Source organism: Tubulanus polymorphus, chromosome 3 (genome assembly GCF_964204645.1).
Source record: "Tubulanus polymorphus chromosome 3, tnTubPoly1.2, whole genome shotgun sequence".
NCBI lineage: Eukaryota > Metazoa > Nemertea > Palaeonemertea > Tubulaniformes > Tubulanidae > Tubulanus > Tubulanus polymorphus.
Window position 1 is genome coordinate 6,903,024 of NC_134027.1, and position 15,512 is coordinate 6,918,535.

Below are 15,512 nucleotides of genomic sequence, written 5' to 3' on the forward strand. Positions count from 1 at the left end.
ATTTACTAATGCATTATTGAGACCAAGCATTCACCGTGTGGTTAAACTGAACAATCCCATAGGGTTAGCTTCACAATCCAAGATCCTAAAGATGATAAGCAATAAACAAACAAAGCACTTAAGAATAATTTCATAAATGTTTGATGGGCATTGAAATGGTTATCTGGATAAACTTGAACTTGAACTTGAACTTGAACTTGAACTTGAACTTGAACTTGAACTTTAATTTTATTGCTCCATATAATACACAAGTTACATAGGAAATGACATGCAATAAAATATTAACATCAAAACACAGGGAAAACAGTACAAGAGTGGACATACATTTAAAATCGCTTTTATAATGGATAACATAGGAATAGAGAATATTTGCAAATAAAATATGTTAAACGTAAAACAAAATATAATACTACAGCAAGGAAACTAGGTGGCGATACAATCAAGTGAATATAATATAAAAAGAATCAAAGTGTTGAACGGAGGGCAAATAAAGAGTTAACTAGGTTACACATAAGGCTGGCAATTTCATAGTCTCCGTTGTTATAAGACATCAAAAATATATGTTTTACATTGAAATGCTGCATGAAATCCAAAATATATATGTATTTTTGATGACATCAGCGATCAGCATATAAAGGCTGTTTTATGTCGTACTATGCTGGGATGGACAAAAAGTTATTGGCTGCGCTTGATTTCCAGCAACTAGTGGGATATGATCTCTAACCTGTCACTTCCCTGTTAATGTCAGCTACGATCACTGGCAACTGAACCAACTGTATATGGTCATGTGACTGACCGCATGCGGTATCCCGAAAACAACATGGGCAACTCACAGGATACGGCCAGTGTTGAGTCAAGTCCTGTCAAGAGTGGCCTAGGTGGATTTGGCGGCACACCATTGTCCACTAGTTGCTGATAACCCCAGAATAGCCTGATATAAGCTAGCCTTAAGTTCTATATTTCGTTTGGATTCATCGATGTCAGCAAAATGGGTGCATGACACTAATGTGTATCATTATGGACAAGTACTATTAGTTACTACTGTATGTATATGTATATGTATTATTTACACATTGATTTGGTATATTTGCAGTGTTGTATCGACGATAATGAGAATATGACACGTCTTCTGATCGACTTCTCGGCAAACGTGAACGCTCAGGACAGCGAACTATGGACACCCTTACACGCCGCTGCGACGTGCGGTCATGTTCATTTATGTAAATATTTAATTGAAAAGTAAGTAGAACGATGCGCCGGTGTGAGTTGAAGTCATACTAAATGTCACAAATTGCTCCGATGATTGCATTTATTTCGCTTTCGAAATTAAACATGAATATTTTCGTTTCCCCGCTCGTCGTATATGAGTGACGTGATCGTCGACCGAATCACTTCATTAAATATAGAAAGACCAATTTTCGTGATAAATCCTGCCACGGAGCAGATCTGTATACGTTCATTCTATGTGGTAAATGGAGTTGTAAATGGAGGAGCAGCAGATCGGTGTCTTTCTGAAACTTGATTGACGCTGATTATGATATGAACTGATGTGTAATAAACCTACACAGTCCGTTTGTTCATTAATATGCCCTATTTCGACTACTTCTTCACATTTTGACGTTTAGTTTGATGTCGTGAAATCTCGAGTAGATGCGGCTGTCTTTTCCAGCTAAACATTCACCATATTGTCAACATTATTTGATCAAAGTGCTTCTCTTCACACTCCCGAACCATATTATCGATCTAAGCTTACTTTCCTTGGTGGAAATGTCAAATGTTTTTCCACACAGTTTCAGCTCGTGTTACAGTTTTCTGCTTCCCACCAGCGGTGGAATTTCATACCCGTGCATTACCGTTTTTTCCAAATCTAGTATCTTTTTTCATCATATCATCTTCATAAACATAAACGACATTCATCTCATTATTCTGTCCACCGAGGTTGAGTTCACCTAGAACATAATATCTGTTGGTAAATTACCCGTTTCATACCGGTTTAGGTAAGTTTTACCCGCCATTAACAACTGGCTGTCAATGATAGTCATTATCTTCTGGATCTAAGATGCTTGAATTGCTAGAAATACCTGTTATCTCTTGGGGAAGCTCGTGCATATCTATATCATCAACTCACCATCCACTGCAGACCGAGCTATTCCATCATCATCTCTCACAGCTTCAAATACATACCTGATGTATCCAATCAAGACCGGTGATTTTGGTATGGATTCATCCTCTTTCCGAGCAAAATTGCCAATCAACATTTTGCTAAGCAGTTTTTGCTACTTGAGTACATTTATTGGCAGGGACCGGAAGAGTCCACACACGTCTTGCTGTAGAAATCAACCGCTGGTAAACCTTATGAAGTTTCATCATTGAGTAATTCTGAGTCTGTGAAACCCTTGGAATTGGTAGAATGAAAGATATTAACTTTCAGTGCCATCTTGCCTTAAGGGAAATATGTTGCTACTTGTGGTGAGATGGGTAACACGACGGGTACTCTCACAAAAATCTTTGACGCAATGCAGTATCTCTTCGGATGTGTTCTTGATATTTTTGTTGTAAAAGGATCGGTTTTAATGAATGTCATTAGATACTAATTTGAGATATCCTACCGAAATTGCGGAGACCCAATTATCAAGTTCTAATTGATACGTATGTTGTCTGTGTGCTTCTTAAGAATTGAGGAGATTTATAGGCTGTCACGCGTTATCCTTGAGGCAGGATTTGTCACCGAGTTTATTTCTGCAGGAGAATATTCCGTGCTGATTTATAGTGGCTGTCATCGATGAGGGGTGAATTTAACCTCAATAAGATGCTGGCCAAAGATAATACGTCAATCATCCTTTACTGGTAGAAGGCCATCGAGCATGGTAAACAAAATGCGCGAATTAATTTGCGTTAGATCCAACGGTGGAACCTTTTTAATCACATTCGATTAATCTTCCCACTACTCTGGGGGGTAGTGGTTTTGTCATCGTGTGTCAGTGTGGTTTCTTAGAACTCGTTCTAACGAAGTAGTTTGTAGTTCTCATGTTTTTAACCTGGTATGAAGAGGTCAAAGCCAACTGCTCGACTAACAACATGTGCATCAATGTATGGAGTCTGTTGATAGCATCTCTAGCAGGTGACAAAAGAAACCCGTGATTCTACCTAGATTCACGCAGAGCATTTGGGAAGTATAGGGAATTCGTCAGTTCATCGGGTGCGCCTGTGAGATTGCCAAATGTGAAGTTGTTGAGCATAGGATAAAGTGGACGAATTTAAAATTACATTGCAATAACCTTCATACTCGGTCATGCCCTTACCTGGTCACCTAATTGACTTTTTATCAATTGTGGAATCTGCTAAAGTGTGTTTAGGAGATGGATGGGGTTTTGGTTTCACCAGTGCTGCGAATCCATTTGACGCTCTGATGGTATTTGATTTAATGAAAAATTTGTGCCGCTTCGTAGTCAGATTATCAAAGATTCAGCAGCGCGATAGTTGAGTTCTATTCACCACGCAGTGGTATGCTATTTCGAATTGCTATCAAATATGGCTTTGTCGATATAATTGGTTTTCTTAGGTCCAGATGCGTATAATGCTAAGCTCATCAATTGTAGGCATAGCCGCATGATAATGCGTGCTATTCATCCTGCGACAATCATTTCTAAAAAAAAGTCATTTATTGGATTAGTTTGAAAATGAGGATTCATTATTCATTGGCTGTCTATATTGTGAAATGCAAAGAATTGGTTTCTGCAGAATTGAATGTTGTACAGTTGAAGGAGTAGCACAATTGGGTTGCTTTGGTGCATGAGTTTGCCATATTATTTATTTTGGCGTCCCTTTCTACCCTATCTAACTTTTCATCTGTTGCCAATGAAACCCGTCTTTTTTTGCAAAGGAAACCGGTATCATGCCATTAGTACGTTCAATGCGTAGATTCGTGTTGCATGTGGTTTAATCCTCCGCATCCAGCTACAGCTCTCTTTTCTGCTACTGTATCTCGGGATTCTTCGGACCAGACATAATCCGACGGATTTAGACTTAGGGATATTTGATCAAGCTTCTTTTTAGTATGCTTTGGAGAACGCAGAATATCTTGGACTGAATATCAGCTTATGTCAATGCAGCAGGCCATTGAGAATGCTGGCTAGTTTACCCATCTTTTCAATGGAAGTTAGTTACCTCTGTTAAGCCATTTGAGCCTTAAGTCATTTGGTCATCCCGTGTCCTGTATTCTCTTATTTGATCCTGTTCATTAGTCTCTTAATTGATTTTGCTGCCATTCCCTGCAAGACTTGTCCAGTGTATTGTCATGGAAATCAGTCAGTTTCCTGGAAGAACGAGCCAAAAATACAGCATCGAGGATTTGTTTTTTTAACTCATTTGATGTGAATTTCCAGATATCGTATTGGTAGAAGGGCTGATATTCAATGTATACCGCTTCTTAATTGTATTAATTAGTTACATCTTCATGTGATTGTTCATGGCAGGAATTCAATTATTGCTGCGCATGTCGAGAAGTTTGAATCAGTTTATAACAGGGTTCAATAAGTGGTGAGACATGATGACATTCCCCAAGAACCCTATTCAATCAGGTTATGAAAATGTGAAGTTATCAGTAGCAACAAATTTTCAATGTATACTGGGTATACCCCGCTGTAAGGCATTATAATCATAATCACTAAAACAGAATTTATGAATCATGAATTGTTATTGATGCATGAAGGTCATTTCCCACAGGCCGTAAAAGCCTGAATCATATTCGATATTGCCATCATTTTCACCATGATGTTCATGTTTTAATCTTTCACAGAGGTGCTGATTTACTAGCCGTAAATGCAGATGGAAACATGCCATACGATATCTGTGAAGATGAAGTCACATTAGATTACATCGAATCAGAGATGGCCAAAAGAGGTATTTATGGCATTTTCATTAGCTCGTGACTGTTGACACCGCGGGCATCGTTGGAATGCCAGAGTGCATCTGATTCTTGACGATACGATGATTTTGGTCAAACTCTTCATCGCAATCGTTACGTATTTGAATTAAGCTAGTGAAATAATCGAAGAAATCTGTGAAATTACTTTATGTTGGAAAAGTTCTGTCGCCGCAAGAATTCCCATAAGACATAATTGTAAAATTCTTTGACTGACATCCAAAATGCATAACGCTTAGCTATTTTCGACTTCTTCTGGAAATTTCATACATTTTGCTTTTCATCTGTTAAAGGTGTCACTCAGGAACTAATCGATGAGACTCGGCTATCAAATGAACGACTAATGCTAGAGGATTTAAAGAAATTAGCCCAGCAAGGCAAGGACCTAAATTTCAAGGACAGAAATGGTGTCAGCCCGGTGAGTACAATTATAAAGCCTAAATGCCCAGGGGCCAGGTGCTCAAAAGTTGGTTAGAGTTAACCAGTGGATAGTTGACATAGTGACAATCAAAAGTTCATTGTTACTATGGTATTTATCTGCTGGTTATCTTTAACCAACTTTTGAGCAACCGGCCGCTGGAGTTTTGTGTCTTTGGAATTGGTCAGAAATAAGTGTACATGGCATTGTTAGATACAAAAATAATTGCCAAGGGAATTATTACTGGAGTTATTTTGTAACAATCGTCGAGGCCAGGAAGATACCGATGTCATTCATCAGGCTGTTATGTGTGATTATGACTTATTCATTTTTTTCCAGCTTCACATAGCAGCCGCAAATGGCTATATTCAAGCAGCCGAGTTTTTATTGCTACAAAATGTTTCCTTAGATGTACAAGACAATGATTCGTGGCAACCTCTCCACGCAGCAGCCTGCTGGGGCCAGGTATGTCATCATCGCTTCAATGATAAACCAGATATAGATGCACATTCGATCTGTTTACGATGTGTTGTTCTTTGATGTTGTTCTTAGAAATGTTTCATCTATATTCATTTTTTGTAGTCTTCTTTAATTTCAGCCAGCAATCATTGAAATCTTAGTCAAGCATGGTGCTGATATTGATGCAAAAACTCGTAATGGCGAAGGAGTTCTAGGTATTCCAATTCATCTTGTTTATTGTGCGCTTGAATGCCTGATTTGGGCGTAGTTTCGATAGCTCACTCTAATCTTGTTCTACACTAAATGAACTATATGCTAAATGGGCAAAAATACCCAAAGGAACTGTTAACCAATTTGTTAACCAGTCCTTCATGCACTGTCAACCGAATTGACCAGTTCAACGTAGATCAAACTAGTCAAACCAGCTCAGTACATTTGGATAGAACTTTCTTGAGAATTCACTGTTGCCCAATTGATAAAGCACCTGATTTTTGTGTTTTGATTGTTTTTCGCTTTTTGACTGATTACTTTATTCATTTGTTTTTAGACATATGCGAAGACATGGAACTCAGACAGCAGATTCTCGATCTGAAAGATGAGATCGCTAATAACAAAATCAATATTAAACATTCATTGACGCGTACTCGAAGTCAGAATACTCGAAGGTATGGAATATATTAAACTACACTCTTTACCTGCCATGACATTCAGTTATATTCAGGCAAATTGATAGGGCATAAATGAATGAATATCATAGCGTGATGGCCATAAATTCATCACGAATTATTTTTCATCAATTTTTTTTCCTGCTGATATGACACGAGTTTGTTGTGAAACACATATGCACTCGTTTCCAAGAATTAGATGTTGTTGTCAATGTCGTCACTTCAGTAGTGATAATCAAACTGGCCTGCAATGATTGATTCTTGCTTCATAGTCTTAAGATTTGTGGTTTGTTTTGGTAAAATCTATTTCAATTTATTTTTTCATAATCACTGAGCCACTTAAAGCCACTTATGGTCTTGATGTTCCCAAAATCACATTCCAGAATTTAGTGGCTTGTCAAAAATTTTTTCATTCCTTTCTCCACAGCATTCTGTAATTATAGAAATAATAAGCTAGTAATTCAAGTCACCTTGATTAATTATTTCATCAAATCAATCAATTAATTGAAAAGTTGTATTTATTATGCTTAGTGCTCACCATCCCACATCTTGGAGGTAAGAACCCTTTATTCACAGCTAGCAAAGGGCCTATTTTAGTATCCATGGTGAAAAAAGTGAAATACCTGTATCAGTTTTATGTATTTTTGGTAGTATAGTATTTAGCCACTGGACTGGGCATCGTATGGATTTTAACTAGGCAATATCATTGGCGGCTAGAATTACCATAGAGCTTATGTCTATATATCGTACTCGGTGGCTTGGTTTCAGCTATGAATAGAGAGTTCACTAACTTTGATCTTGTCCCCATGAGACAAATCGGGATCTATATATCGACATGGAGGAAGCTGTCAATATATTCCCGGCATTATGCTGAAATTACGGTTATGTCGCTTAAACTTCATTAAGCATTGTCGTCTGGCATGTCCGATGTGGCAGACGTAATCGAATCAAAACTGCATTAATCATTTTGTTGTTTACAACAATAATAATGCGGCATGTCCTCGAATAACAATAGATTAACTTCAAGCGTAGAAATAGATATCACATATTTGTGGCACCCTTGCTGGCTGTGTTTCTGAGTCTATATCCATGCACTCCGACACGAATCATCATTTCAAATAATGCACGCTAAATATTTCCCTAATTCCAAATTTCCATCATATAATCACAATCATAGTATATATCAAACCTCTTTGACTATTTTAATTTTTCCAGTAGATGATCCACAGTAAATGTATTATAGATTTATCAGACTCGGAGTAGTCATTCTCGCCCGTCGATTCTTTCATATTGCAAGGACCTCGATTTCTGCATCAGATCAGCATCAACATTGAGAAGAGAACTTCTGAACCAAAATTTCTGATATCTTAAATGGCACTGGCTTCAATATATTCTAAGAATGATTTAGTTGATGTTGCTGTTTGCGGACCACTCTTCTCGTCCTTAAGAACTCGTATTTACTAGAATAATGTACATTTTTAGTGTTTTTATGATATTCACATAACGGATATATCTTAAGTTAAGTGAAAAGTGATGTAGATAGATTGATAATGTCTTGTGCTCGTATGAACAAACCCCAATATGAATTCATACACCTTTTTATCTTGTTAATTTTTATACCGGAGTCAATCAGATAAGTGAATATAAAATGGGCATTAAAGAAATGTCATCTACCGAAAGCTTGGCCTATAGATTGATACGCTAATATTCAAATTCAAATAACATTTTTTATGCTTGGAGTTTTATTCATGTACGCTTATAAGCTTACATCCTTCTTTGTTAACAAGGTGGTCTCAATAACTAGCTTTCATTTAGATATATCTATATATATATATATATATATATATATATATATATATATATATATAAATATATATATGTATATATCATATACTATGTAAACTGAAATATTCAGATTGAATATGTTTCATTTTCAGGGATTTCTTTTCAATGGCTGTGTACGTTGGTGGTACAGTTAGATTTTTGAGTTGTTGTTCTATTTTCAATACCTTCGCTTGCCATTCTAATTTTTAAATCGCAAACCAAAACGAAACAGAAAAAAAATAACATTCTACAGAGCTGGCAAGCATGGGTGTGTTGTACATTTAGAATCCTGAGAGTACATTATCGATGAAACAATTTTTCTGAAATGAACACAACTCTTGTTGGATTCCGAATTTTCATGGTTTACACTAATATAATCTTTCTCTTCCGTGAAATTTACAATCTGCATGGTACGTCCTGTCCATACATTAACGTAATTCAACTACACCATTACTATGAGGTTCTATCAATTTCTGTCCAAACAATTTTGCTTTAGTTTGCTGCTGAAAGCTGGCATAACTTGCGTGACAACAGCGAAACATTTCTCATCATTCGTCTCCTTGCAGTATACCCAGAAAAATATTGGTTTGAATTTTTATCAATTTCGGTTCGATTGAGTAAAAAAGAAACGAAGAAAACATTTCCACTCGTGGCCGGAAATGTGCATTAGTTAAACTACTTATGTTTGGATAATTTCTGCCTTCGTTGACGAAAGGTTATTAAAAGTAAACAATATTGCTGATGGTTTACTCGACTGTTCAAAATCAGTGTTGACAATTCACTTATTCACGATAATTTGAACTGAAAACTAATCGCGTGGTGAAAACTGCCACCACCGATGATTTTTTAAGCTGATATTCTGCTATGTCTAGAATTCACATTGTATTGAAACGGTTCCTCTTAGAATTAGTGACGAGATGGAAAATTAAGTCGAATCATTTTGTACGGCCGTCATGAAGTTCAGTAAATATTGAAATACTTTTCTCGCTATTTCTTCATCTCCTCTAAGATGCTTTTTATGGAAGATCATATTGGAAATGATTCATGTATTTCATATTCGCATGTTCTTTGTTTGCATGTTTTTTTTCTCACTAAATTCTTTCAGTGTCATACATGGTAGCACCGGTTCATTGTATAGCTCAACGGCTTCGCTGTCGGACAGAAACACATCTCGCAGGTTAGCGCCCTCTGGAGATACAGCTATAACTTATTTTCAAAAGATAAACATCTTTTATATTAATCAACCAACTATTAACAGAAGGTGATGGCTGAAATAACAACAATGTAAAAAGTGCTTCAAATTAAAGGATCTTTCAATTTCAACAAATTACTAATGATATATGTCTTCTAGTAAACCTCCCAAGTATCAATTTCAAAAAAGCCTTAAAGCAATATTTCATTTCATCAAATACATTTTACCCATTTTGGACAGGGTCTGAACTAAGAATCCTCAGTTTGGTTGTTACCTAATAAACTCGTATCCCAGGACAAACTATACAAAACTTTGTATCTATAGTTGGTAGAAAACATATCAAATTTGCTCATGATTATTAGTTGAATTTTCAGAACACTAGAAATAATCCTTGATAGTATTTGAAAAAAACTATTTCCGGCAATAGATCACTAGATTAGTGTTAGATCATTGAATAGATTTACTTCTATTAACCTTAATCGTTTTACTGAATTATTCTTTCTCCTGTGCTATCTTCATATAATTAATACTGATTTACTGACTCTTCTACTGACATAATTCACGATAGTTAGCGGGTTTGGTAAAAATAATTTGAATGATTAGAAATCAGAATTAGGTATTTTGTATGGAGATGTAAGTATGTTGTTACCATAATGACTGTGGCGACAACACTCCTTCCATCTGCAGAAATTATCCTACATTGTATGCTACGCTGTTAAAACTGGAAGCCAGTAAAAAAATTGTCAAAACAATTAAAACATTTAGGAAATTCTTGTCAATCAAAACCTTTTGATTCTGAAGTTATATCATTACGTTGAAAGATTGCAGCTTCAGGCTTAATACCGTACTGACATGGCTTAGACATGGCTTACGTAGAAAAATGGTCTTGAAAGTTTAAGATTTTCTGGCTGCGTGTAGCACTTGAATGGGCTTAGATTCGTCTATGTCATGACTCTACAACTAGCTTATGATGTCAAATCCTACAATATTCAAGAAACTTTTTTTCTCATTTTTTTCTGAAAATGCTTGTTTAGCCCCGAAGAGATTAATCATTTTAAGGGCAGATTTAAAGTAAAACTTATTTTTGCCCATCTCTGGGCTGTTAATGAAATTGAGATTGGCAATTATTTTCTTACATATACTGATGGAATATAATGGCTTTTCCAAATGAAATGATTACTGTGCATCGAACTGCCCTGGATTGATTCCGAAGACAGTCTTACATCGACAATTATTAATTACTTTCAGTCAGTTGCATGCTCGGTGCATGTAAGAACATCAGGATTATTATGATTAATGACTTGTTCATTTAAACAGGAAATTCTGATCGCCTGTTATGATGGTTGTATTATTGATCTATTTCTGTACCCGGGGTGCTTTTCAGTGTATCTCATACAGTTCACTGGTATACCAAGTGGCTTACTTTTACCATATATGATCATTCGTAAAAGATGATTTATTTGACTTGTTCGTTTTTCACAGATGTACTTGTCGATTTCATTTTTAGGGATAAGATCTTGGCGCTGTAAGTTTCAACAAATGCGTGTGGATTAATTTACACTTTGAGTTTTTTCCGTGCATGTCAGGGTTACCTAGAAGGGTCTTTGGTCTCAAATCAGAGTGCTCTCTGAATTCAGACTAAACTCTGTGACACTCTCAGAAATTATAAGATTATGATGAATTTATGATGTTAAGTGCCGCTCTACAACCCAGCATTTGGATAGATCCTAATCTGTGGGTTTGATTAGACTCAATAATGTTTCATATTTGAAAATGAAATCATTTTATCTCAAAACCCGCTTCTTTGGAACGAACTGAAAAAAATGAAAATATGGGCAACAAAACTTTGTTCACTCGTTTGAGCTCTTCTTGTTTCTGAGAATGTAATCAGTACCTGACAGTAAACAAGAAATAATGGTATATGCAATATGAATATATATACTGTGTATTTATATACCACACATTCTAATGAACTTGTTATGAAACATATTTGACTTTATCAATTAAAATCTGTGTTCATCATAGGAAGAGAAATTGATGTATATTTTGGTCATTGAGAGCAATGTGAACATCTCTTAAAAGGATGCCAAAATATATGTCCATATTTAACAAGAGGCAGATTGGCCGACATTGCGTGATCAGGATTATTGTAGTGTTACTCGATATATCACTGGCTCAGTATTGTGCATAATATGATATTGGATAATTATTGAAGACAATTACGTAGGCGTTGAATGATTGTAGTAGTTTCATTAGGGCTCACGTGCATTCATTCATCAAACTACACCGTCTGCTTTCCTCAATGAAATCGGATGGAATTTATCTTTGTATACTTTAATGAACACAGAAAAATGTACACGTTCAACATCCTTACAAGTCATTTAGCTTTAAGTTGATGTTCAGTGACGCTGCTTTTAACTTGGATATTCTGGCACGACAAAACCAGTCAGTTAACTATTCATTCATCATTCATAGGTCTGAGGATGGCTGGGTGTTTTAATAAATGAATATCAATAATTCAATTCGTGGAGAGTTGGCAAATGTCAAGGTTTGCATTAGAGTAATGAAATAATTTTCTTGCTATATCCATGGCAGCTTTTACGATGATCCAACCAGGGGTCTGCGAGTTCTCTGGTCTCCAGAACCTGAGAGTTTTTGTTAAATGACTGGTTTTGTATTTGCTACAATGAGTTGACACTAGAGGCACCTCACAGTTTGTTTTCAGGAATATAATAATTATGAAAAAAAAAAAACAGTGACCTTCACATATCACTCATTGACACAATTTTTGGATTTCTTTTTAAAGAATATTCTTGATAGTTTTTGTTGACAGTCTGGATATTTCTTGAAATATTAATTCATTTGTCATATTCAATGTCTTGTTATTGATGATTTTCGTAGTTTTTACCAAGTTATTCTCAATACTTATTGGTGACTACTGATGGCGTTTCGATGACCCGATCAGTCACGGTACAAATGGACAGTGTTTTATTGAGCACAGTATTTTGTCCACTGCTTGTTAACATTTATTTGTAAAGCAATAACATCGCTTTTTACGAACAAGTAGTAAATTTAATTTGATTTGGAAGTAAATATTTCATTATAGATAGTCAGTATCAGTCAGTTTACTCACAGGAATAACTGTTCTGAAAATGTTGCAATTTTCCCGTTTCAAAATCGTAACTTAAACTCCACCAACGAATCGCCATGAATTAGCACCGATGTAGCATTACGATACGGTTTTTCTCTTTTTGTCTGTTTCAGCGCGTCTGTACGGCGAAGCAGCATGCGAGAGAAGAATCTGATCTCGTGGAAAGAGGCGCGAGAAGAGGCGAAACTTCGATCGTCGATGACCGAGGATGAGGAGGACAATACTACATCGAACAGCGAAACGGCTACAACGACAACGAACATGCTGACAACAACTACACTTACTACTAATAACATGAGCACTACTTCTACGTCTGATTCTTCACAGGTACTTTCATACTGGGTTCAGTTCCTAATGAATTCTCGCTCAAAATTAAGCTGTGGATGTATATCATGAATGTGGCTGTTTAGTAGTCTCAAAGTAGATTAACGAAGCATCTTGTCACTAGCTCTGAAGGTTTTCCGCTTCAATTTGCTATTGAGAGCATGATTGATGGATAGAATTTAATTTCTACTCGACAAAACGAGGATACCGATGCACATCATCATTTCAGAAAACTTAAATTGAGACTGATTACATGTGTATCTAGGTGTTATACAGCAGTGATTTCGCTGATGTATCTGTTGATCGATCATCGCCTTCGTTTTGTAGCTTCTCGCTGGAAACAACTTTGATTAAAGTCATTCTCATGGTTCCCATATGTCCATGAATTAAAAATTCCCAGGTTTTTCCCAAGTATTTCATGGTTGATTTTTAAATTTTCCCAAATGGAAATGAACAGATACAATCATGTTTGTTGCAGTCAACATTTTAGTGGTGACTGGTTGATAAAGGTGATTCTCGAGGGAAATCGCTGAAGAAAGTTGCCCTTGGCAAATGCCATACATGAAATGTAAATGAATTTCCCAAGTATTTCCCTGATTTGAGGAAAATTTTTCAAATTCCCAAACATTTCCAAACTGGGAAGTTTTTCCTAATTTCCCTGTTCTGTGGGAACCATGCATTCTTTACTAGTTATTTGTGTGGTATTCAATTCTGTTTTTTTTTTTTCTATTTGGAATAGGGTAAAATGCCTGAACAAATAAGCAACGTTGATGTTAAACCAGAGGCAGTTGTCAATGTGGACGATGTTACAGTAGCTTTCAAAGTAGACCCAGTAACTACTGTTGACTCCACTACCGATTCTTTAAAAGAGAGCGAAAAGAAAGTCGATCGAGTTGACGCTGATGTCATGTCAAGCGAAGAACCGCCATTGAACAAGACCCCATCATTGAGTAGTTTAGAGAACAAAGAATCGAACAAAACGCCCTCTCGGTCGCCGTCTTTCACTTTGAAAGATCGTCGTGGATCTATGGAGGTGCATGTTTCGTCCGGGAGCACCAATGCAAACTCGGGAACGTTGTCCGATTTAAAGCGACACCGTTCAGCAAGCATGCAGCGCACGCGCTCCCTCGAGAAGTCTGAGACGGAAAGTTGTAAATCAAGTTCGAACAGTATCAATTCATCAAACGGCACAACGCCTTTAATTCATTTAGACAATAATAACAAAAATGCACAGACGAACGCGGTCGTGCCAACTCCATATTTTATTCCTCCTTCACCGGCTTATGGAGACCCACCACTCAGGAAATTCAAAGCACACAACACTGAAATAGTAGGTGGTGATTCTACCAAGCAAAGTTGTTGTACAATATTGTAGCATTCCAGCCTTTTAGACATGAAATTTGCAGAAAATACCACTATATTCTAGATAATCGGGTATGTCTTAAGACAGTGTAGACTGTTTTTGTTGCACCAAATAAGACACTTCATGTGGCTTATTACATTAGCTTATTTTTATGTTACTGCGTGTCTTAAATATTCAACATGCTTCGGCAAATGAATGCTGTTGTAAACTTGATAGCACTTAGGTATTATAGCACTGTTTCAGTGCAAGGATCGATAACACTATCACATTAGAACTTGCTGTAGTTTTCACCTGTTGAGTATTGTACACATACAGGTCGTATTGCTTGTCAAAATGAGGGACGCATAATAATACATGTATATTTAAAAATACGCATGTATTTTTTCCATAAAGATTCAAATCAAGGCAATGTGCCTTAAAAGTAAGTGTATCTGATAGTTATCTTAGGATTAGTTTAGGCAAAGCTCTATTACCGAGTTCATCATTGTAATTGACCTTTAAGTAGGCCCTGCTATTACCTGCGATAATCAAAAAGTAGATACCGCTACATAAAAGCAAAGCAAGTCTCATCACTAACCATCAGAGTTGATTCTATAGCCTAACATCAACCAAACAAAAAATTTAAGAAATTTACAACATGTCGTTTAAAGCTAGATTTTTCAGTAATTTTTGCAAACATAGAAAGTTTTGTATTTATGTAGTTGTGCATTTTGGTGTAATGAATTGTACACAAACTCATTTTTAAGTAAGAGAAAAACCATTTTTGTAAATAATTACAAGCGTGTGATAGGAAGAATAATCGGTTGTAAATATATGTCTGCGATGACAGAGGCCAGAGATAATAAGTCTGTATATCTCAATTAAATTATCTAGGACAGAACTGATTATGGTATGTGCAATTTAGTTTCCAATCAGGTTGATTATTGCAGTGGCTTCCAATCTTGAAGTGAACAAATTTGTCCAAAAATTGAACTCCTATTTTGTACCATCTGAAGTATGAATATGAAATATGCATAGAATATAGGTAAGCCTAATGCAAAAATAGACACAGCTTGTGATGTAAATCTTAGCAATAGATATCTATAATCTGGTAAACCAAAGAGTAACTATAAGACTTGTACTTAAATAAGTAAAGATTGAATTAAAATATAACATTATTTTTATTCAAAAATAATTTAAAGTTAACTTGTAA

General features: G+C 36.1%; 1 protein-coding gene across 6 annotated transcripts in view; it reads left to right on the forward strand.

Moving 5' to 3' along the window:
- LOC141902560 (uncharacterized) overlaps positions 1–15,457 on the forward strand; it is a 42,459-nt gene extending 27,002 nt beyond the window's left edge. For 2 of the 6 annotated variants that reach the window (XM_074790345.1, XM_074790350.1), the window contains 10 exons: positions 1,094–1,239; positions 4,799–4,902; positions 5,218–5,342; positions 5,682–5,807; positions 5,941–6,016; positions 6,349–6,466; positions 6,998–7,021; positions 9,396–9,467; positions 12,747–12,960; positions 13,697–15,457. In XM_074790345.1, coding sequence (XP_074646446.1) covers positions 1,094–1,239; positions 4,799–4,902; positions 5,218–5,342; positions 5,682–5,807; positions 5,941–6,016; positions 6,349–6,466; positions 6,998–7,021; positions 9,396–9,467; positions 12,747–12,960; positions 13,697–14,332 — 1,641 coding nt within the window. In that variant the 3' untranslated portion in view covers positions 14,333–15,457. Of the gene's footprint in view, positions 1–1,093; positions 1,240–4,798; positions 4,903–5,217; positions 5,343–5,681; positions 5,808–5,940; positions 6,017–6,348; positions 6,467–6,997; positions 7,022–8,403; positions 8,425–9,395; positions 9,468–10,989; positions 11,008–12,746; positions 12,961–13,696 lie in introns of all 6 variants that reach the window. The other 4 variants (XM_074790346.1, XM_074790348.1, XM_074790347.1 and 1 more) reach the window with 4 other exon arrangements.
- The last annotated feature ends 55 nt before the right edge of the window (positions 15,458–15,512 follow it).